The sequence below is a fragment of the Oncorhynchus mykiss genome, chromosome 17, assembly GCF_057628025.1.
Source record: "Oncorhynchus mykiss isolate SJ-2025 chromosome 17, ASM5762802v1, whole genome shotgun sequence".
NCBI classification, from domain to species: Eukaryota; Metazoa; Chordata; class Actinopteri; order Salmoniformes; family Salmonidae; genus Oncorhynchus; species Oncorhynchus mykiss.
Window position 1 is genome coordinate 40,030,455 of NC_143038.1, and position 21,281 is coordinate 40,051,735.

Below are 21,281 nucleotides of genomic sequence, written 5' to 3' on the forward strand. Positions count from 1 at the left end.
AAATTATGGTGGAAAATAAGTATTTGGTCAATAACAAAAAAGTTTCACAATACTTTGTCATTGCCAACAAAGGGTATATAACAGAGGTCAAACGTTTTCTGTAAGTCTTCACAAGGTTTATTATCACACACTGTTGCTGGTATTTTGGCCCATTCCTCCATGCAGATCTCCTCTAGAGAAGTGATGTTTTGGGGCTGGTGCTGGGCAACACGGACTTTCAACTCCCTCCAAAGATTTTCTATGGGGTTGAGATCTGGAGACTAGCTAGGCCACTCCAGGACCTTGAAATGCTTCTTACGAAGCCACTCCTTCGTGTTTGGGATCATTGTCATGCTGAAAGACCCAGCCACGTTTCATCTTCAATGCCCTTGCTGATGGAAGGAGGTTTTCACTCAAAATCTCACAATACATGGCCCCATTCATTCTTTCCCTTACACGGATCAGTCGTCCTGGTCCCTTTTCAGAGAAACAGCCCCAAAGCATGATGTTTCCACCCCCATGCTTCACAGTAGGTATGGTGTTCTTTGGATGCAACTCAGCATTCTTTGTCCTCCAAACACGACGAGTTGAGTTTTTACCAAAAAGTTCTATTTTGGTTTCATCTGACCATATGACATTCTCCCAATCTTCTTCTGGATCATCCAAATGCTCTCTAGCAAACTTCAGACGGGCCTGGACATGTACTGGCTTAAGCAGGGGGACACGTCTGGCACTGCAGGATTTGAGTCCCTGGCGGCGTAGTGTGTTACTGATGGTAGGCTTTGTTACTTTGGTCCCAGCTCTCTGCAGGTCATTCACTAGGTCCCCCCGTGTGGTTCTGGGATTTTTGCTCACCGTTCTTGTGATCATTTTGACCCCACGGGGTGAGATCTTGTGTGGCGCCTCAGATTGAGGGAGATTATCAGTAGTCTTGTATGTCTTCCATTTCCTAATAATTGCTCCCACAGTTGATTTCTTCAAACCAAGCTGCTTACCTATTGCAGATTCAGTCTTCCCAGCCTGGTGCAGGTCTACAATTTTGTTTCTGGTGTCCTTTGACAGCTCTTTGGTCTTCGCCATAGTGGAGTTTGGAGTGTGACTGTTTGAGGTTGTGGACAGGTGTCTTTTATACTGATAACAAGTTCAAACATATGCCATTTAATACAGGTAACGAGTGGAGGACAGAGGACCCTCAAAGAAGGTCTGCGAGAGCCAGAAATCTTGCTTGTTTGTAGGATTTTTTTTTTTCTTCTCATTTTGTCTGTCATAGTTGAAGTGAACCTATGATGAAAATTACAGGCCTCATCTTTTTAAGTGGGAGAACTTGCACAATTGGTGGCTGACTAAATACTTTTCTGCCCCACTGTATAAACACCATGGGACCACACAGCCGTCGTACCTCTCAGGAAGGAGACACGTTCTGTCTCCTAGAGATGAACATACTTTAGTGTGAAAAGTGCAAATCAATCCCAGAACAGCAGCAAAGGACCTTGTGAAGATGCTGGAAGAAACAGGTACAAAAGTATCTATATCCACAGTAAAACGAGTTCTATATCGACATAACCTGAAAGGCTGCTCAGCATGGAAGAAACCACTGCTCCAAAACCGCCATAAAAAAGCCAAACTACAGTTTGCAACTGCACATGGGGACAAAGATCGTACTTTTTTGGAGAAGTCCTCTGGTCTGATGAAACAAAAATAGAACTGTTTGGCCATAATGACCATCGTTATGTTTGGATGAAAAGGGGGGATGCTTGCAAGCCGAAGAACACCATCCCAACCGTGAAGCACGGGGGTGGCAGCATCATGTTGTGGGGGTGCTTTGCTGCAGGAGGGACTGGTGCACTTCACAAAATAGATGGCATCATGAGGGAGGAATAATATGTGGATATATTGAAGCAACAATAAAGCTTGATCGCAAATGGGTCTTCCAAATGGACAATGACCCCAAGTTGTGGCAAAATGGCTTAAGGACAACAAAGTCAAGGTATTGGAGTGGCCATCACAAAGCCCTGACCTCAATCCTATAGAACATTTATGGGCAGAACTGAAAAAGCAAGGAGGCCTACAAACCCGATTCCGATACACCAGCTCTGTCAGGAGGAATGAGCCAAAATCCACCCAATTTATTGTGGGAAGCTTGTGGAAGGCTACCCAAAACATTTCACCCAAGTTAAACAATTTAAAGGCAATGCTACCAAATATGAATTGAGTGTATGTAAACTTCTGACCCACTGGGAATGTGATGAAAGAAATAAAAGCAGAAATAAATCACTATTATTCTGACATTTCACATTTTTAAAATAAAGTGGTGATCCTAACTGACCTAAGACAGGGAATTTTTACTAGGATTAAATGTCAGGAATTGTGAAAAACAGTTTAAATGTATTTGGCTAAGGTGTATGTAAACTTATGACTTCAACTGTAGGTAGGTCCAGGACAGCCAGCCAGATACAGTGCATTCGTGAAGTATTCAGACCCCTTGATTTTTTCCACATTTTGTCACATTACAGCCTTATTCTAAAATTGATTACATCATTTTTGCCCCTCATTAAACTACACACAATTCCCCATAATGACAATTTGAAAACAGGTTTTTATAAATATTTGCAAATGTATTAAAAATTAAAAACAGAAATACCTTATTTATGTAAGGAAATAAGGTATGCTATGAGACTCAAAATTGAGCTCAGGTGCATCCTGTTTCCATTGATCATCCTTGACATGTGTCTACAACTTGATTGTGTCCACCTATGGTAGATTCAGTTGATTGGACATGATTTGGAAAGGCACACACCTTTCCAAATCACTGGAAAAGGATAGAGGGAAAGATGAATGGCGCAAAGTACAGCGAGATCCTTGATGAAAACCTGTTCAAGAGCGATCAGGACCTCAGACTGGGGCGAAGGTTCATCTTCCAACAGGACAATGACCCTAAGCACACAGCCAAGACGATCCAGAAGTGGCTTCGGGACAAGTCTCCGAATGTCCTTGAGTGGCCCAGCCAGAGCCCGGACTTGAACTCGATCGAACATCTCTGGAGAGACCTGAAAATAGCTGTGCAGCAATGCTCCCCATCCAATCTGACAGAACTTGAGAGGATCTGCAGAGAAGAATGGGAGAAACTCCCTAAATACAGGTGTGGCAAGCTTGTAGCATCATACCCAAGAAGACTCAAGGCTGTAATCGCTACCAAAGGTGCTTCAACAAAGTACTGAGTAAAGGGTCTGAATACTTACATAAAATGTGATATCAGTTAATCTTTTATTAATATATTTGCAAAAATGTCCTAAAAACATTATGGGATATTGTGTGTAGATTGATGAGGGGAAAAACAATTTAATACATTTAAAAATAAGGCTGTAGCGTAACAAAATTTGGATTAAGGGGTCTGAATACTTTCTATATGCACTGTAGCCAGATGGTCAGATAGCTAAGTCCGTCCGGCCAGCGGTATAGTTAGGTCCGGCCAGCTGGTTAACAGCTAGGTCCGGCCGGATGGCCGACAAGATAGGTAGGTCCGGACCTACCTAACTGGCCGGCAGGACCTACCTACCTGGCAGGCCGGACCTACAACCTCCTGGCCAGCCAGACCTATCTATCTGGCTGACTGGCTGGCCTTACCTATCTACCTGGCTGGACCAACCTACCTTGCCGGCTTGCTGGCTGGACCTATCTGGCTGGCCAGTCCTATCTACCGTGAAGGTCTGCCGACCCATCTACCTGGCCGACCAGACCTTCCTACCTGGCCAGCCAGCCGGACCTATCTTCCTGGCCTGCCGGCCCTACACAACATTACCAAAAGTATGTGGACTCCTGCTCGTCGAACATCTCATTACAAAGTCATTGGTAATAATATGGAGTTGGTCCCAACCCTGCTGCTATAAAGCCTCCACTCTTCTCGGATGGCTTTCCACAAAATGTTGGAACTTTGCTGTGGGGACTTGCTGCCGTTCAGCCACAAGAACATTAGTGAGGTCAGACACCGATGTTGGGCGATTAAGCCTGGCTCATAGACGGCGTTCCAATTCATCCCAAAAGGTGTTCGATCGGGTTGAGGTCAGGGCTCTGTGCAGGCCAGTTAAGTTCTTCCACACTGATCTCAACAAACCATTTCTGTATGGAACTTGTTTTGTGCACAGGGTTATTGTCATGCTGAAACAGGAAAGGGCCTTCCCCAAACTGTTCCACAAGGTCGGAAGAACAGAATCATCTAAAAGGTCATTGCATACTGTAGTTTTAAGATTTTCCATCACTGGAACTAACAATGAAAAAAAGCCCCAGACCATTATCCTCCTCCACCAAACTTTACTGATGGTACTATGCATTCGGGCAGGTACTGTTCTCCTGGCATCCGCCAAACTCAGATTTGTCCTTCGGACTGTCAGATAGTGAAGTGTGATTCATTACTCCAGACAGCGCGTTTCCACTGCTCCAGAGTCCATTGGCGGCGAGCTTTACACCATTCTAGCCAACCCCTGGCATTGCACATGGCCATCTTAAGCTTGTGTGCTCGGCCATAGAAACCCATTTCATAAAGCTCCCAACGAACAGTTATTGTGCTGACATTACTTCCAAAGGCAGTTTGGAACTCACTGAGTGTTTCAACCGAGAACAGACAATTTTTACACGCTACACGATTTAGAACTCAGCAATCCAGTTTCTATGAGCTTGTATGGCCTACGAGTCATGACATAAACGTGGTTGCATAAAGATAATGTAAACGTGTGAAAAGTCATTTCAATACCCTTTTTTCCAGGACAAACATACCATACGAGTTTAACATATTTATTCACACAAAACACATTTTTTTAGTAAGGCAACAATATATACAGACAATGATTTATATATGAATACCATACGTACAGTTGAAGTCGGAAGTTTACATACACCTTAGCCAAATACATTTGGCTAAATTCCTGACATTTAATCCTAGTAAAAATTCCCTGTCTTAGGTCAGTTAGGATCACCACTTTATTTTAAGATTGTGAAATGTCAGAATAATAGTAGAGAGAATGATTTATTTAAGCTTTTATTTCTTTCATCACATTCCCAGTGGGTCAGAAGTTCACATACACTCAATTTGTATTTGGTAGCATTGCCTTTAAATTGTTTAACTTGGGTCAAACATTTCAGGTAGCTTCCCACAATAAGTTAGGTGAATTTTGGCCCATTCCTCCTGACAGAGCTGGTGTAACTGAGTCAGGTTTGTAGGCCTCCTTGCTCGCACATGCTTTTTCAGTTCTGCCCACACATTTTCTATAGGATTGTGGTCATGGAGCTGTGATGGCTACTCCAATACTGATGCCATCTATTTTGTGAAGTGCACCAGTCCCTCTTGCAGCAAAGCACCCCCACAACATGATGCTCCCACCCCTGTGCTTCACGGTTGGGATGGTGTTCTTCGGCTTGCAAGCCTCCCCCTTTTTCCTCCAAACATAACGATGGTCATTATTGCCAACAGTTCCATTTTTGTTTCATCAGACCAGAGGACATTTCTCCAAAAAGTACAATCTTTGTCCCCATGTGCAGTTGCAAACCGTAGTCTGGCTTTTTTATGGAGGTTTTGGAGCAGTGGCTTCTTCCTTGCTGAGCGGCCTTTCAGGTTATGTCGATATAGGACTCGTTTTACTGTGAATATAGATACTTTTGTACTGGTTTCCTCCAGCATCTTCACAAGGTCCTTTGCTGTTGTTCTGGGATTGATTTGCACTTTTTGCACTAAAGTACGTTCATCTCTAGGAGATCGAACACGTCTCCCTCCTGAGCGGTATGACGGCTGCATGGTCCCATGGTGTTTATACTTGTGTACTATTGTTTTGTGCAGATGAACGTGGTACCTTCAGGCGTTTGGAAATAGTCTACAATTCTTTTTCTGAGGTCTTGGCTGAATTGTTTTGATTTCCCCATGATGTCAAGCAGAGAGGCACTGAGTTTGAAGGTAGGCCTTGAAATACACCCACAGGTACACCTCCAATTGACTCAAATGATATCAATTAGCCTATCAGAAGCTTCTAAAGCCATGACATCATTTTCTGGAATTTTCCAAGCTGTTCAAAGGCACAGTCAACTTAGTGTATGTAGACTTCTGACCCACTGGATTTGTGATACAGTGAATTACAAGTGAAATAATCTGTCTGTAAACAATTGTTGGAAAAATGACCTGTGTAATGCATAAAGTAGATGTCCTAACTGACTTGCCAAAACTATAGTTTGTTAACAAGAAATTTGTGGTGTGGTTGAAAAACGAGTTTTAATGATTCCAACCTAAGTGTATGTAAACTTCTGACTTCAACTGTACATGTATTTCATGACTAACATGTCATTCACTAACAGCACTAGCCTGAACACGGTCATGGTTTAGCACGTCATGTTAAAGAGTACCTAATGCTTAAGCCTCTTCAGAAGCCTCTATACTGTTGGGGTGTCCATTAGCAACCCGACTTTGTTCAATGTGGCATTTTGTAGAATTCTCTAAGCAGCTACACGCTTTTGACAGTGATGTCTTTGACATAACATCCCTTTTAGATTGTGTACTATGAACAATGGGACATCAAATATCAGAACCCCTTTACAAAGGTAGAACCCTTTTACAAATAACTTGCAATACAAGACCACTGAATCCTATTCATTTACGTACAGTGTAACCAAACTCCAATAGCATATACTGAGCACATTTCTTGTTACTTTCATCAGCAGTGCAAGATACAACAAAAACACATTATTCAATATTTGACACCTTGACCATTGAGGATTCATGTTACGAGGCATTTTGGCCATCTCCTAACCTAATAATTCCAGAGAATATGTGACTTCAGAGTGCTTGCGTGGTGAAAGGTCCATTTTGTTTAGTGTTAAATGTCTCCACATACAGATCACCATTTGGCAACTGAGTTTGACTGTGCAAAGTATAATAATTATAGAAGACAAATAAGCCTACAAATGGCTTACTGCTTTCTCTGATACCTCTGTCAGTTTAATACCTAGCTCAATCTTTTAAAGTCAAATGAGTAGGTTGCTAGAACGTTGATGTTCCTTCTCTTCAAAGCTGAGTCCACAGTCATTTACAAAAATATAATCAGATTCTGCATAACAAACATCCATAATATTGATTAGTACTGAATTAGAGGATGAGCAGCCACGGGGAGTGGCTTGAATACAACACCTTGGAAAAGACCCTGGGCCGTGATGTGTCAGTTCAAACAGATCTGGTTCTATTGTTATAACGATGCATGAAGCAATTTTGGGGCTCAGCTGTAACTGTTCAAAACACAGAGCTTATTTAACAAAAAAGGTGGTACGGCCATGAAGTATTTGAATTACGAAACAAAATATTAACTTTCAGGTTCGTATCAAGCATGTACCATAACGTTGCTTTTTAAAAAGAATACAATGGAACATTTTGTTGTCTAGTGTTACGTAGCCTGCCTGTATTATTTGTGGGCAGTTGGATTTCAGAGTATCAGACAAGTGATGTTGATTTCAAGATTAAGTGGCTAGGGGATGAGTGGTTTCCTCCGTCTTATTACACACAAATGCACACGCAACCGTGCCCCACACACACACACCGACACAAATACGGCCCAGCTCTCTCACACAAACCCCTCAGCCGTAGTTGTAGGTGAAGTTGTAAGTGCTGGGCTCTTTTGGCACAGGGGGAGGGGCTTCAGGTATGGCGATGTTCTCCAGGTCCAGGAGGCGGAGCTTCATCTCCATAGAGATGAGCGTGTCCAGGTCGCTGCGGGTGAGGTCACTGCCCATCTCTCGGCCCAGCAACGCACACAGCCCATCAGTCCAGACACAGTACTGCTCAGTGCAGGCAGGCGCATGCACGCACACAACACACAAAGCAAATAGAGAGCACGGGTCAGATAACATACAGTACATTTGCGGTATGCCCTCACATACAAAGCAGATCATGTCTTCAGAGTTATTAATTCTGAGGGGTTAAACATGCCGTTCACCTCATATTTGTTGGGGGCCACAAAGTTGAGGTTCTCATCAGGATCGTACAGGACGGAGAAGGCCAGCTCTAAAACCTCCTACCCAAACAAGAGAGCACACCTCATGTCCAAACCTCTAATATAAACATCATGCAGTGCACTAGGATGATGTGGAGAATCTCAATTGGATTTCCTCACATCCTCTCCTCTGTCCTCTCCTTGCATCCTTTTTGAAAAAAGTAATCGAGGAGAGGAGACGAGGAAACGTGAAAACAAATGGGCTTGAATGAAATGAGACTCCTTCTTTAGCACATTATCAGACAAAGGACGTTTCCAGGAGGTGGAATCCCAAAACATGTGTAAAGAGATAAAAATAAATGTAGCTAGTTGTGCTATTTTATAGATAAAAGGATAAGTAGCGTATATGTAACCGGTGTGAAATGGCTCGCTAGTTAGCAGAGTGCGCTAGTAGTGTTTCAATCAGCGACGTCACTTGCTCTGAGACCTTGGAGTAGTTGTTTCACTTGCTCTGCAAGTGCCGTGGCTTTTAGTGGAGTGAATAGTACCGTGGAAGGCTCTTGTTGATGTGTTCAGAGGGTTCCTGGTTCAAGCCCAGGCCGGGGCAAGGAGAGGGACAGAAGCAACACTGTTACATATAGCTTTTAAATGTGTACATGCTTTTCTCACCCGAGAAAACAGCTGTTTCAAAGGGGATGTGGCAGAATTCAAAAGTCTTCCCGCAGTAGGATACACCGGAGTGTCCTCCGCTGGAGATGGCAATCGAGAAGAGGAGCAAAGTCCTCCGTTGACATATTAACGAACTGACACTCTCATACATATGGAGACCACTTATTGGTTTCCAGGTCGCGTAGGAGAGGACGGAGGAGTCGAGGAGAGAACAGAGGACTGAGAAACTCCCTAGATACTCCATAACCAATGAGCTGAAGAAGAGGTAGGGCTCGTAGCTACATATCAGTCATGCTAACAGACATCACACCAATAGGTCTATGTCCCAAATTGCACCCTATATCCAAGTAGTGCAGTATATAGGGAATAGGTTACCATTTGGGATGCACTCTGCTGATAAGAGGCCACAGTAGCCTACCTTGTTTTGTTTCAGTGCACTCTTCTCCTTCATGTGGGGGCAGTCCTTCCCCGTCACCACAGACTTAATATCAGACACGGGGACTGAAGGGGAAGATGACAAAGAGCAGGAAATTAAGACGAGATGAACAGGCATTTATCTAAGTCAACCACTGCACAGTTCCACTGACCTAGGTGTGATGTGGATCAGTCAGTGTCAGTCGTAACACTTGACTGGATCGTCTGCCCTCCAGACGACAAGTGAATCTGTGCAACATCAGCTCAGAACTAAATGCCTCTCCATGTTCAATGAGACTTCACCTGATTAGCTTGCCTTTTGATAGGCAACCTCACTCGAATCTCAAATAGTCACGATTGCACAGGTCACGGTGACCCCATCACTGAGAGTGAGTGGGGGGAGACACAAAGTTGCAGCCAGGAGACTCACTCTTGTCGGTGAGCAGCTCAAGGGGCACTTCCCCCTGGGGAGACTCGTCCAGATCTCCATAGTGCAGCACCTTGTGGTTCAGAGACAGGCGGCAGAACCAGAACTTCTCTGAGGAGGACAAAAGATGACGGCAGTGAAAAAAACCACAAAGGTAGTGCTCAGCAAATATTCAAAAACATATCTTGTTGCAGGTGCGTAGGAATAATGCTTTTTAAAAGAAAACCCGCACACTGCTCTTGCTCCTACCACTTTGTTTATTTAAGTGTGTGTGCCCACCTTGTCTGCGGCGGTTGCCCAGCTTGCGGAAGCAGCTTCCCTCACACAGGCGGTTGAGCCTCTGCTGCTTGATCAGCTCCAGGATCTCTGGCTGAATCCTCTCGCGTAGCTCACTGCAACACAACACTCACATAGGTCTGTTAGCATTGAACAGCAACCAAAACACACACATGCTAACTAACCTATATTGTTCATAGAGCAGGGTGGGAGTCAACTCCATTTCAATTCAGTCAATTCAGAACGTAAACTGAAATTCCAATTTTCCTGAATGCTTTTCAATGAGAAAAAAAGTGGAATTGGAATTTCAGTGTCCCACAGAGCCCCTTTAGTCATGGTGGAGAAAGAAATTTAAAAAAGCCAGGCTAATCTGGTCCCACTTTTTTTTTATCCATTCCCTCTGGATTTTTTATTTGTTCCCTCTGTTTTTGTATCCGTTCACAGATAACAAAAAAATTAATCGCCTTATGTAGGCTACCATGACAGCTCCACATGGCCGATAACATATTGCAGCCTAAATATAATTAGTCAATTACATGCTTCAAATGGTGATGAACACTGACCATTCAATAGCTTATTTCCAGTTTCAGTGTTTTCATATGCCTCAGAGTCATATGGGCAAATAATAGGTAACGGGCGTGCAAAACCCCTCAAGGTACAAATACGGTGCAGTGATGAGCTCTCATCCCTAGGCAAGAATTCCATCTGGCTCTGCTTCATGACCTTCGCTGTTCTATATCTGTATTCTGGAAGAGTTCTTTAGCTACCTACCCTAGCCTGGAACTTAGTTAATTTCCAGGTGACGCATTGTCATCGCAACAAAGGAAATAGACAGTTTTAGTTATGAACATAGAGCCAGAGTTGATTTAAACCATCGATCTGTGTCTGGTTGGCTACGTCGCACAAGAAGTTCACCTGCCGAGCGCAGGGACGAGTGCATCATTGTACCTGGTAACACCGAAGCTTCTTGGAAATGATGCACAATCAATTTGCATGCCTTTCCTTTCTGCCTTCTATGAGTCACATGCACAATTGTAAACAACAAACACACCCAGGCGCTTGGCTGCACCATGTTTTACTGGAGTACTTGGCACTAACTTTATGCACGAGGGGTCAAACACTGGGTCACAGGGATGAGAGGTGCGCAAAATAGACAACTGTGTAGCCTATTTGGTTTGCATCGTAAACATGCATCATCCAGTTGACTGCTAGTGAGGCTCCTGGCTTTTCAGGCTATTGAAATGACCTAGCCTACTTCATGGGTTTTGCACACCCGTTACCTATTTGCCCATATGACTCGGAGGCATATGAAAACACTGAAACTGGAAATAAGCTATTGAATGGTCAGTGATCATCACCATTTGAAGCATGTAATTGACATGGCCGATAATATGTTATCGGCCATGTGGGGCTGTCATGGTAGCCTACATGAGGAGAATGGAGTGTTTAGGCTTAGAGCTACACAAATCAGGAATAAACTGAGGGAACGAATAAAGAATCTGAAGAAATGGATAAAAAAAAAACAAGGGAATGGATTAGCCTGGCAGTTTTTTTCTCCACCTTGACCCCTAAGGGGCTCCATAGTTTCCTTCCTGAATTTAAATGGAATTGACCCCAATCCTGTCATACAGTACCATGAAACTTTTGAAATGAAAACAAAGTCTGAAGAGGCGCTAAAATGCTGACACGAGGGGTTAAACCCAAACACAGAGGCAGACTAATCTGATGGACAAAGTCAAAAAGTTAACGTGGATGTGGGACTGACATAATGGGTGGTGACTGGAAGTCGTCCTGACTCATCCTCTCCGACTGGCGCAGACGCAGTATCTCAGAGTAGCTGAGGCCTCGCAGTTTACCCTTCAGATGGTCCAGGGACGAGGGCTTCATGGCCAGAGCCCGGGTGATCTGCTCCCGAACAACCTGCATCACCTGGCCAACCAATGGGTTAACAACCAGAGTCAAACATTTAGTGAAAACCCTGATAAATTAAGGCAGCTTAGCTGTCAAAACATTGGCACTTGTTACATTACATTGAAGCCATGCGAGTTATCAGCTTTTCCTTTACCAACCAGAGTCAACCAGATAAACAAAGTGGGATGGATAGGAGTCATTAACGGCCTAAGTCCTAAGTAACCAAGTGATCAACCGACTCCGGTGGATGAACTCTGACCTTGTTGAAGTCCTCAGCCGTGGCCCTCATCTCCTTCCAGGTCTTGTTGAGCAGTTGGATGCAGACGCAGAAGAACTCCTCCCACGCCCGGTCGTGAGTAAAGAACATGGGGTGGTAGTCGTTGCAGCCCTCGTTGGCTGGAGAGAAGGAACACACACACACACACACACCATCGAATACTTATTATAATGCATGAGGTTGTCCTGAAAAATTATACACCAGTTATCCCTCTGAGGATACAAGTACATTAAAAATGAATGAGGTTGGCCACTCTGATTAGCTTGGACAAGCCCCAAAAAGATTGAGGCTTCCTTGAATGCCACGTCCGCCTTAAAGCCATCGTAATGTGTGGTGTCCATCTGCGAGAAGTGTACTCACGCAATTCTCCCACTTGTAGTATCTCACACAGCATACGAGTGAGCTCGATGGCACAGCGACCAAAAGGACACTCGTGTTTGTCCTCGCGGCTGCTGTTCTCCAGAACAATCTGATGTGAGTGACACACACACATATATGGTCACACTCGGGAAAACTCCAGTGCTACCATTTGAAATATAACATGTATTTGTTCTGAACTTTTTGTCACAGAAAACAGTCACTGGAGAGTGTGGTACAGGCTCTGTCTTAAAATGGCACACACACACACCCTGATGTAGGTGTCCTGGTGCAGCTTGGCCAGGTAGAGCATGTTGTCCAGGGCCAGCATCCCTGGAGGGGTCTGCGTGAAGTCCATGGCAGGGTTCACATGGTTCTGGAGAAACAACCGACAGGTGAGTCAATGACAAGGACAGACCCATAGCAATCCCTTTATGACCCCAAACAACCGTTTTAACACATCCACTCACTCTCCGACCCAAACAACCTCTCTAGAGAGCAGTTATGCAGATGAAAGCAACCCACTAGCTGGACTCACAGTGAAGCCCAGCATCTTGTAGTCCTTGGTGTACATGGCCTTTCTCTTCTCCGTGCCACTGGGGTCGTTCTCCCCGTCAAACGCAATCCTGCGCAACTCGAAAATGATGTCCCTCTGGGCCTGGAAATGGATGAGCGCAGAACTTAAAAACATCAAATGGTATGAGGGTGAAAAGGGTTGAGGTAAAAGACTCAGGGAATACAAAAATAAAAACTGCTTCTGGTCGTTTTACCTGGTCGCTGGGATCCATCTTGGTCATCATGCGTTCCTCCAGAAGGTTAAAGGTCAGCACCTGCAGCACGTAGAGCTGGTGCGCCATCTCGGCTTTGATTGGTCTGTTGCCTCGGATAACGTGCTGTGAGAGATGACACACATATTAGGAGCAGCAGCACCTCTCCATCTGTACTGTTTAGAAAGCATCATGTTATTATGAAGGGCTGTTTGGTTGTGACTGGTTATCCAAGACAATTACACTCAGGCTTTCCCCCAAACTCACATTGAGGATGATGGATCGCAGGTGTTTCTGGGCCAGGGTGCTCGCCATCTCCTGAGAGGGAAATAGACAAATACAGTGAGCCTCAAAAGCAAGGCCAGTATGGAACAGCTAGGCAATAAGCTTATTACCAGACAACAATATCAAAAGGCTCATTTGAGGAAAGGCTCACAATCAAATCACTAGGCCCTGGATGGATTCATAACTGTTACAATTCCATATTTATTGTGTGTGTGTGTGTGTGGGGGGGGGGGGTCACATCATCATAGATGTCATCACCAGTGAGACATGTCTAATAGTGCAGAACGCAGCTGCTACCACTATAGGGACCCAGAGTTACTATGACAAGATTGCATACTGTATTCTTCCCCACTGACTTCATCTGAGTGGATTGAACTCTGAGGGTGGCAGTCCATGGTTCTCTATGGATCAGAGGGAAGAGGGGGCGGAGGGGATGGAGCGAAGGATTGTGGGATGAAGTGTACTCACAGTGAGCCGCTGGTCCAGGGGGTTATTATGCTCTTCCTGAGAGGGGGTGGATTGGGAGGGGTTCCCGGTGATGGCAATGGCAATGGAAACAAATAGTGCACACTTATACATGGTTCATGAGATACAGGCATACATCACAAGATACAGCATGCACAGTAACAGCATGGTACAGTAAGGTACAGCACGATATGGCATGGCAACGCGGAGCACAACAGTACAGTATGTGACATGACACGGCGATGTCCTTGAGTGGATTGCGGGGGAGCCGGAACATGGTCATAAATAATTTGTACACTGCAAATTGACCTCAAGAATCCCAAACAGATATAGCATGACAAAAACAGAATAATTTCAAACCTTGATAACATTTGGATACGATCACATAGGCCTTTGCCTCTATTAATGGGAAAACTTGGGAACAGATTTCCTAATCACTTTGAGATGATTTCTTGATGATTTTAGAGTTTATGTCCAACAACGAAAACTAGAACAATAAAAAAATACTTTTTTTTTTTTAAATACTTTGTTTTTGCTCACAAAATTTGGGGGTCAAATAAAATTGGGCCAGCGGGCTGGAACCCTGCTCTAGGGGCTAATGGAGAGAGCTCAGGCTGACACCATGAAGCATGAAATCCTCCTCTCCACCCTCTCAGGGCTGGTCGTCTCAGGGACTGCACAGGAACGACTTCGGGAAACCTTGTTTTAGGTTATTGTCCTGCTGAAAAGTACATTTATCCCCCAGTGTCTGGTGGAAAGCAGACTGATCCAGGTTTTCCGCAAGGATTTAGCCTGTGCTTAGCACCATAGTTTATTGTTTTATCTTGAAAAACTCCCCAGTCCTTAACAATTACAAACATACCCATAACATGATGCAGCCACCAACGCTTGAAAATATGGAGTGGTGCTCAGTAATGTGTTGGATTTGGCCCAAACATAACACATTGTATACAGGACAAAAACGTAATTACTTTAGGTGACTTGTTGCCAACAGGATGAATGTTTTGGAATATTTGTATTCTGTACAGGCTTCCTTATTTTCACTCTGTCAATTAGGTTAGTGTTGTGGAGTAACTACAATGTTGTTGATCCATCTTCAGTTTTCTCCAATCACAACCATTCAACTCTGTTTTAAAGTCACCATTGGCCTCATGGTGAAATCGCTGAGATGTTTCCTTCCTATCTTCCTTCCTATCTGAGTTAGGAAGGATTCCTGTATCTTTATAGTGACTGGGTGTATTGATACACCATCCAAAGTGTAATTAATAACTTCATCATTCTCAAAGGGATATTTTTTACCCATCTACCAATTATTCCCTTATGTATTGTATGTGTGGGGTACATAGATGAGGTAGTATTTCAAAAATCATGTTGAACACTAATATCACAGAGTGAGTCCATGCAACTTATTATGCAAATTTTTACTCCTGAACTTACCTAGGCTTGCCATAAACAAAGGGATGAAATACTTGACTCAATACATTTCAGCTTTTCATTTTCATTCATTGATTTGTACACATTTAGACATGATGGGGTATTGTGTGTAGGCCAGTGACAAAAAAATCAATTTAACAAAATGTGGAAAAAGTTCAGGGGTGTGAATACTTTCTGAAGGCACTGTAGGTGTTATGCATGTATGAGTGACCATGGTTCAGTGTAAATACACTATATATACACACAAAAGTATGTGAACACCCTTTCAAATTAGTGGATTTGGCTACTTCAGCCACACCCGTTACTGACAGGTATATAAAATCGAGCACACAGCCATGCATTGTGGAAGGCTACCTGAAACGTTTGACCCAAGTTAAACAATTTAAAGGCAATGCTACCAAATACTAATTGAGTGTATGTAAACTTCTGATCCACTGGGAATGTGATGAAAGAAATAAAAGCTGAAATAAATAATTATCTCTACTATTATTCTGACATTGCACATTCTTATAATAAAGTGGTGATCCTAATTGACCTAAGACAGGGAATTTTTACTAGGATTAAATGTCGGGAATTGTGAAAAACAGAGTTTAAATGTATTTGGCCAAGGTGTATGTAAACTTCCGACTTCAACTGTACATATGGTATTCATATATAAATCATTGTCTATATATATTGTGTTGCCTTACTAAAAAAAATGTATTTTGTTTTGTGTGAATAAATATGTTAAACTGGTATGGTATTTTTGTCCTGGAAAAGAGGGTATTGAAATGACTTTTCACACGTTTACATTATCTTCATGCAACCACGTTTATTTCATGACTCCTCTACATTGTATTGGAGAGCAAGCCATCTACTACAGCAGTGTGTTGTAACCCTGGACAAACATACCTCATTCAGCTCATTGAGGGCTTGTTGACAAGTTTAATCAGGTGTGCTTGTCAAGGGTTATAAAATTCAGGCCAAATAGTTCAATCGTGGTTTCATCAGACCAGAGCATCTTATTTCTCATGGTCTGAGAGGCCTTTTGGGCAAACTCCAACTCCGTCAGGCCACTCTACCATAAAGACATGATTGGTGGAGTGCTGCAGAGATGGTTGTCACTCAAAGTTTATCCCATCTCTACAGAGGAACTCTAGATCTATGTCAGAGTGACCATCGGGTTCTTGGTCACCTCCCTGACCAAAGCCGTTCTCCCCCGATTGCGCACTTCCTAGAGCCGGGCGGCGAGCTCTAGGAAGAGTCTTGGTGGTTCCAAACCTCTTCCATTTAAGAATGATGAAGGCCACTGTGTTCTTGGGGACCTTCAATGCTGCAGAAATGTTTTGGTACCCTTCCCCAGATCTGTGCCTCGACACAATCCCGTCTCGGAGCTATTCGGACAATTCCTTTGACCTCATGGCTTGCTTTTTCCTCTGACATGCACTGTCAACTGTGTGACCTTATATGGACAGGTGTGTGCTTTTCCAAATAATGTCCAACCAATTGAATTTACCACATATGGGCTCCAATCAAGTTATAGAAACAGCTCAAGGATGATCAATGGAAACGGGATGCACCGGAGTTCAATTTCGAGTCTCAAAGCAAAGGGTCTGAATACTTATGCAAATAAGGTTTCTGCTTTTTATTTTTAATAAATTTGCTAAAATTCTAAAAACCTGTTTCGCTGTTATTATGGGGTATTGTGTGTAGATTGTTTAGGATTATTTAAAATAATGCTGTAACTAAACAAAATGTTAAAAAAGTCAAGGGGTCTGAATACTTTCCGAAGGCACTGTAGGCCTATGGGCTAGGCTATATGAGGTGTGTGACTTTCATTTGGAAAAAGTCTCACAAAAAAAGCATGTGCAACAGCTGGGCATGATTCACAAGTGATAATATATCATTCACAAAGTGATAGGCTAATATTGTCACCCATCACAACATTCTTGATTCAATATTGTCTTTACATATACTAAATAATATGTGTGTGAAATTTGTTTTAAATTTAGAACGGACCACTATCATGAACCGGTCACGAAACTGGAGCAGTGGAAAAAGAATGTGCCATCTATGCAATTAGATAGCGAATGGAGTATGCTTTTTCCGTGGTTTATTTTCATGCCAGGCAGGTTGGCTATACTCCTGTTGTAAAGAGACGCGATGTGCTTAATATTAGAAAAGTTGAGAAATAAATATAGTAGGTCTAGTCTATAGAAATCTGGTGGGATCCTCTTTTTAGTAGAGGCCATCACTCTGTTTTCTCATGCAATTGCATAGCCTATTGAAATGTTGCGCAACATGAGCTCATGGGCTCTCATGAAGTGTTAAATTAGATTTTCGATTACATTTGCATCGATGTCAGAGTGATTAGAGGGACTATAGAGAGCTGAGTACCAGGCAGTTAGCATGTTTGGTAGGCTACTAATAGCCATCAGCAGCATCAGAGCTTGGAGAAGCCTAATCACCATGACTAAACGGTCAAGTGGAATTTGACTGCCGTCATGACTCGTGACGGCCAGTGTGGCGGGAATACGGTCACCGTAAGATCCCTAGTGTCCACATACTTTTGGTCATGTAGTGTATATTGCAAGGGTACCCTTTCGGTGTATTGGTGAGCAGGTACTGTACTAACCTGCCGTCTATCCTCCGGTGCCTTGAGGAAGAGGGCGTTGATGAGTGCGATGGCATACGTCTGGATCTCCTGATTGGATCTAAAAAGGCATATCAGACACAGCAACACCAGTTAGAAGCATCTGGTTCTAGGAATTCTCACACGGTTACAAAAACTAAAGTAGCAGCTGGTTAAATGTATTAATACAGTACTCAGATAGTATTAGTCTGGGGTTCTACACTTCTAAGCTTAGTCATAAGGTTGCGTAGCAAGGCAAGGCTCGTCATCTACGTTTGATTCCACCGACATTAGTAAGTTACGCCACTACATTTCTACACACTAACTTCGACTACATCCCCCACATAGCTGTATGTGGGAGGCCCCAGTGCGTGTGTGTGTGCTCACACTTGCAGGTGTCCGATGAGCTGTCCAACAGTGATATCCTGCGCCACCCGGTGGTAGAGGCTGTGGCTGTTGAGGACCATGCTCTCCAGGATGGCCAGAGAGCGCTGCAGGATTGACACATCCACCATCGGCTGGTTCACATAGCCCGCAATCTGACCAGACAGGATAGGAGGGAAATACTCCATTAAAATGGACACATAAATCTAGGGTCTTCTTGATTACAACTTGGTTTATGGAAGTAGATTTGAAAACTCGAGACTAGGACTTGAAAAGTAGGTCTATGAAATGACATACAGTTGACAAAAAAAATGAATAATATCCATACTTGTGCATAAATGCACAGCCTATAGAAAATGATGCATCTAAATTCTACAGTGCTTGTTGCTGTGCAGCACTTCAGAGGACTTCATCAGGGTGAAAACTTCACAGACAATTCAGCTGAAAGAGCTCCAAATAACATGGGGGGTTGCTAGGTAACCGCAACCCACTCAGTTCTGGCAACCAGTGAGGTGTTGAAGGTCAAGTAATTAAAGAAAAGAGAAAAAAAAAAACATGGGGGAGGACTTCGAGATAGGCCTCAAACTACTGAACCCACCCAAATTCATTTTACCAGTGTTCAAACTGAGAAAGATAGTTCACATAATGTATAGGGCCAAGTTCCATCAAAATAAGTCAGAAATACATTGAGTCTTACTTCCATTGTGGATGGTGTAGGAATCTGACAGTGGCTTCCTTATATGACAAGTGTTACGTTGAGAGTGTCTGCCTTACGAAATGGCACCGTATTCCCTATGAAGTGCACTTTCTTTTCCCTATGAAGTGCACTTTTAACCAGAGCTCTATGCACCCTGGTCAAAAGTTGTGCACTGTATAGGGAATAGCATTTCCGATATATGCAGCCTGAACTGTTTAGTTGAGGCAGGTATGGATTCTGACCTGTTTGATGAAAGACAGAGAGATGAGGTCCCAGGACACTATTCCATGGTCCATCAGCTCCAGGAAGGCAGTGAGAGTGAAGGCCAGCATCTCTCCAAAGCTGATGAGAGGAAACCAGAGTCAGAGGACAACACTCACCAACTTATGGGGAAAAGAAGCAAGACAACTGCAGCCACAAACAGCAAGGTATCAGTATAGGGCAATCAGTGTTAGCCTACGGCAACCATATCCAGAAAGGCTTATAGTAGCCAGTAGAAGTAGCCCAAGGGCTGTGGTGTGGTATGTACCCTACAACATGGTGTGTCTGTCTGTACAAGACCATAATGAGACTCGCTCCAGAGTGAAGTTTCCCAGTAGGTAGAGATCTAGAATCAGCTTCCCCTCGCCCAGTTATTACCTTAATCATTAGTGGGGAAAATGAATAACTGACCCAAGATCAGCGTCTAGTGGCAGTTTACCATACACTGCATGAGACTCACTGGGTGCCGCTCTCCACAAGGCGCGCCAGGGTCCCGATGCCCTCCATGTTGATGAACTCGGTGGCAAAGGTGGGGTCAGCTGACAGCTTGGCCAGCTCCTTCAGGGCCTCCAGGCGGGCATCTATGCCATGAGACTGGATCCTGTCCAGGAGCTGCCGTGCTGCACGGGCCTATTGTGGGTGGGTGGGTGGGGGTCAGGCAAGGCAATGTTGGCCATTATTGACATTTTTTTTTTTACCTGGTTTACCTCAACAACTACATTAGCTTGATACATGTAGGCAGTGACCGAAACGTATAAGTCAGCAATAGGGTTAGTCTAAAGCAGCTGCCATGTTTTTGATCTGTTTATTAGGGAGAAGCTATACGGATACTTCAGGTGCCCAACTTGATGACATGTCACTCAGCTGAGAGCAGAGTGGAAACTAATGGATTCAGTTCAGTCAGTCGTTCTGATAAGCCCTTTCCAGCTAACTAGTTTATGCTGGCTATCTGGCAACAACAGCACTGCGCTAGTTAAAACTTGTAAAAGAAAGTTGTGTTTATTTTTGATGGGCGAGGGATAAATAACTTAGTATTGGTCACCATCTGGAATCTGGATGTCACCGTGACATGCCAATTAGCTAACGCAAGCCTGTGTGAATGACCAATGCAAAGGTGTTGTATGTTGTACCGAGGCGCTTCACTGCTTTCCACTGTTGCTTCCCACTGGGCAATAGTTTCGTCACCGGGCAGCTGTATAACGTCGCTGGCATTAGCCAATTTGTTCAATACTCTATTATATTTTTGAGTAGGATAGCAGCCTACACGAGAAATAACTTGCTGTAACTATCGGGATGACCATTGGGCCTCTTACCAGAATGCTAACAAAATGAGCACAAACTAATAGCGAAATCACAAAGACGCTGTTAGCTAAATGCTAATGAAAGACATAAACGGACATAAACTAATCCCAAAGACAGGAAAAAAACAGCTCATAAGAAATACAAGCATAGCTAGTAGCTACCGAATGTCATTTTCGATTAGTGTGGATATTTACAAGCAAAAGTGAACAAGATAAATTGTGCAAATGAACAAAGTTGTGATGAATGCTTTTCTGAAGGAAGAGCAGAATGTGTACACGGAGCACAGAGGAGAAGAACGGATTTTTAAAAAACACTAGTAGGAAGCATAAGGAAAAATGTAAGCTCTACAGATAACTCATCCAGAGCTCTTTGACTTCTGGCAGAAAGCTGTTGGGGAATAATCAGAATTAGTTGTTAACATAGGTAAGATGTTTTATATTCTATGTCAAGACTAAGTTGCTTGGGCCGGAGAGAGGGGAGAGGTCAAGCATGTATCTCTTGGCTCCACAATGTCTGTGTGCCAGTCAGTGTGTCTCTGTGATCTTGTCAAGATAGGATGGATTTGATATATGCCTGTTGATATGGAGGATTGGTTTATGGTTCTGAGTTTGAGAAAATAACATAGTTTAGGAGACAAAGCTGAATGATAAATGATGCCTATGCTGTCTCACTATGTGTGTCTTTGCTATAAAGGATCTCAGTTGAAATGTGTAAGGGACTCTCAGAGAATTCATTGATAGACACTGAATTGATCTGAGAGTCACAGGGTTGTGATAGAGCTCATATAATTAAAGATGGACTTTT

General features: G+C 43.5%; 1 protein-coding gene across 7 annotated transcripts in view; it reads right to left on the reverse strand.

The window, feature by feature from the left end:
* Positions 1 to 4,753: 4,753 nt before the first annotated feature.
* Positions 4,754 to 21,281, reverse strand: part of elmo2 (engulfment and cell motility 2) — a 35,758-nt gene continuing 19,230 nt past the window's right edge. For 2 of the 7 annotated variants that reach the window (XM_036950235.2, XM_090205544.1), the window contains exons 7-23: positions 19,636 to 19,805; positions 19,157 to 19,256; positions 18,227 to 18,372; positions 17,837 to 17,915; positions 13,792 to 13,827; positions 13,306 to 13,356; positions 13,042 to 13,164; positions 12,810 to 12,929; positions 12,543 to 12,647; positions 12,275 to 12,383; positions 11,897 to 12,033; positions 11,492 to 11,655; positions 9,730 to 9,842; positions 9,454 to 9,561; positions 9,028 to 9,110; positions 7,944 to 8,021; positions 4,754 to 7,785 (exon numbers count right to left, since the gene is read on the reverse strand). In XM_036950235.2, coding sequence (XP_036806130.1) covers positions 7,585 to 7,785; positions 7,944 to 8,021; positions 9,028 to 9,110; positions 9,454 to 9,561; positions 9,730 to 9,842; positions 11,492 to 11,655; positions 11,897 to 12,033; positions 12,275 to 12,383; positions 12,543 to 12,647; positions 12,810 to 12,929; positions 13,042 to 13,164; positions 13,306 to 13,356; positions 13,792 to 13,827; positions 17,837 to 17,915; positions 18,227 to 18,372; positions 19,157 to 19,256; positions 19,636 to 19,805 — 1,923 coding nt within the window. In that variant the 3' untranslated portion in view covers positions 4,754 to 7,584. Of the gene's footprint in view, positions 7,786 to 7,943; positions 8,022 to 9,027; positions 9,111 to 9,453; positions 9,562 to 9,729; positions 9,843 to 11,491; positions 11,656 to 11,896; positions 12,034 to 12,274; positions 12,384 to 12,542; positions 12,648 to 12,809; positions 12,930 to 13,041; positions 13,165 to 13,305; positions 13,357 to 13,791; positions 13,828 to 17,836; positions 17,916 to 18,220; positions 18,373 to 19,156; positions 19,257 to 19,635; positions 19,806 to 21,281 lie in introns of all 7 variants that reach the window. The other 5 variants (XM_036950232.2, XM_090205543.1, XM_021568941.3 and 2 more) reach the window with 3 other exon arrangements.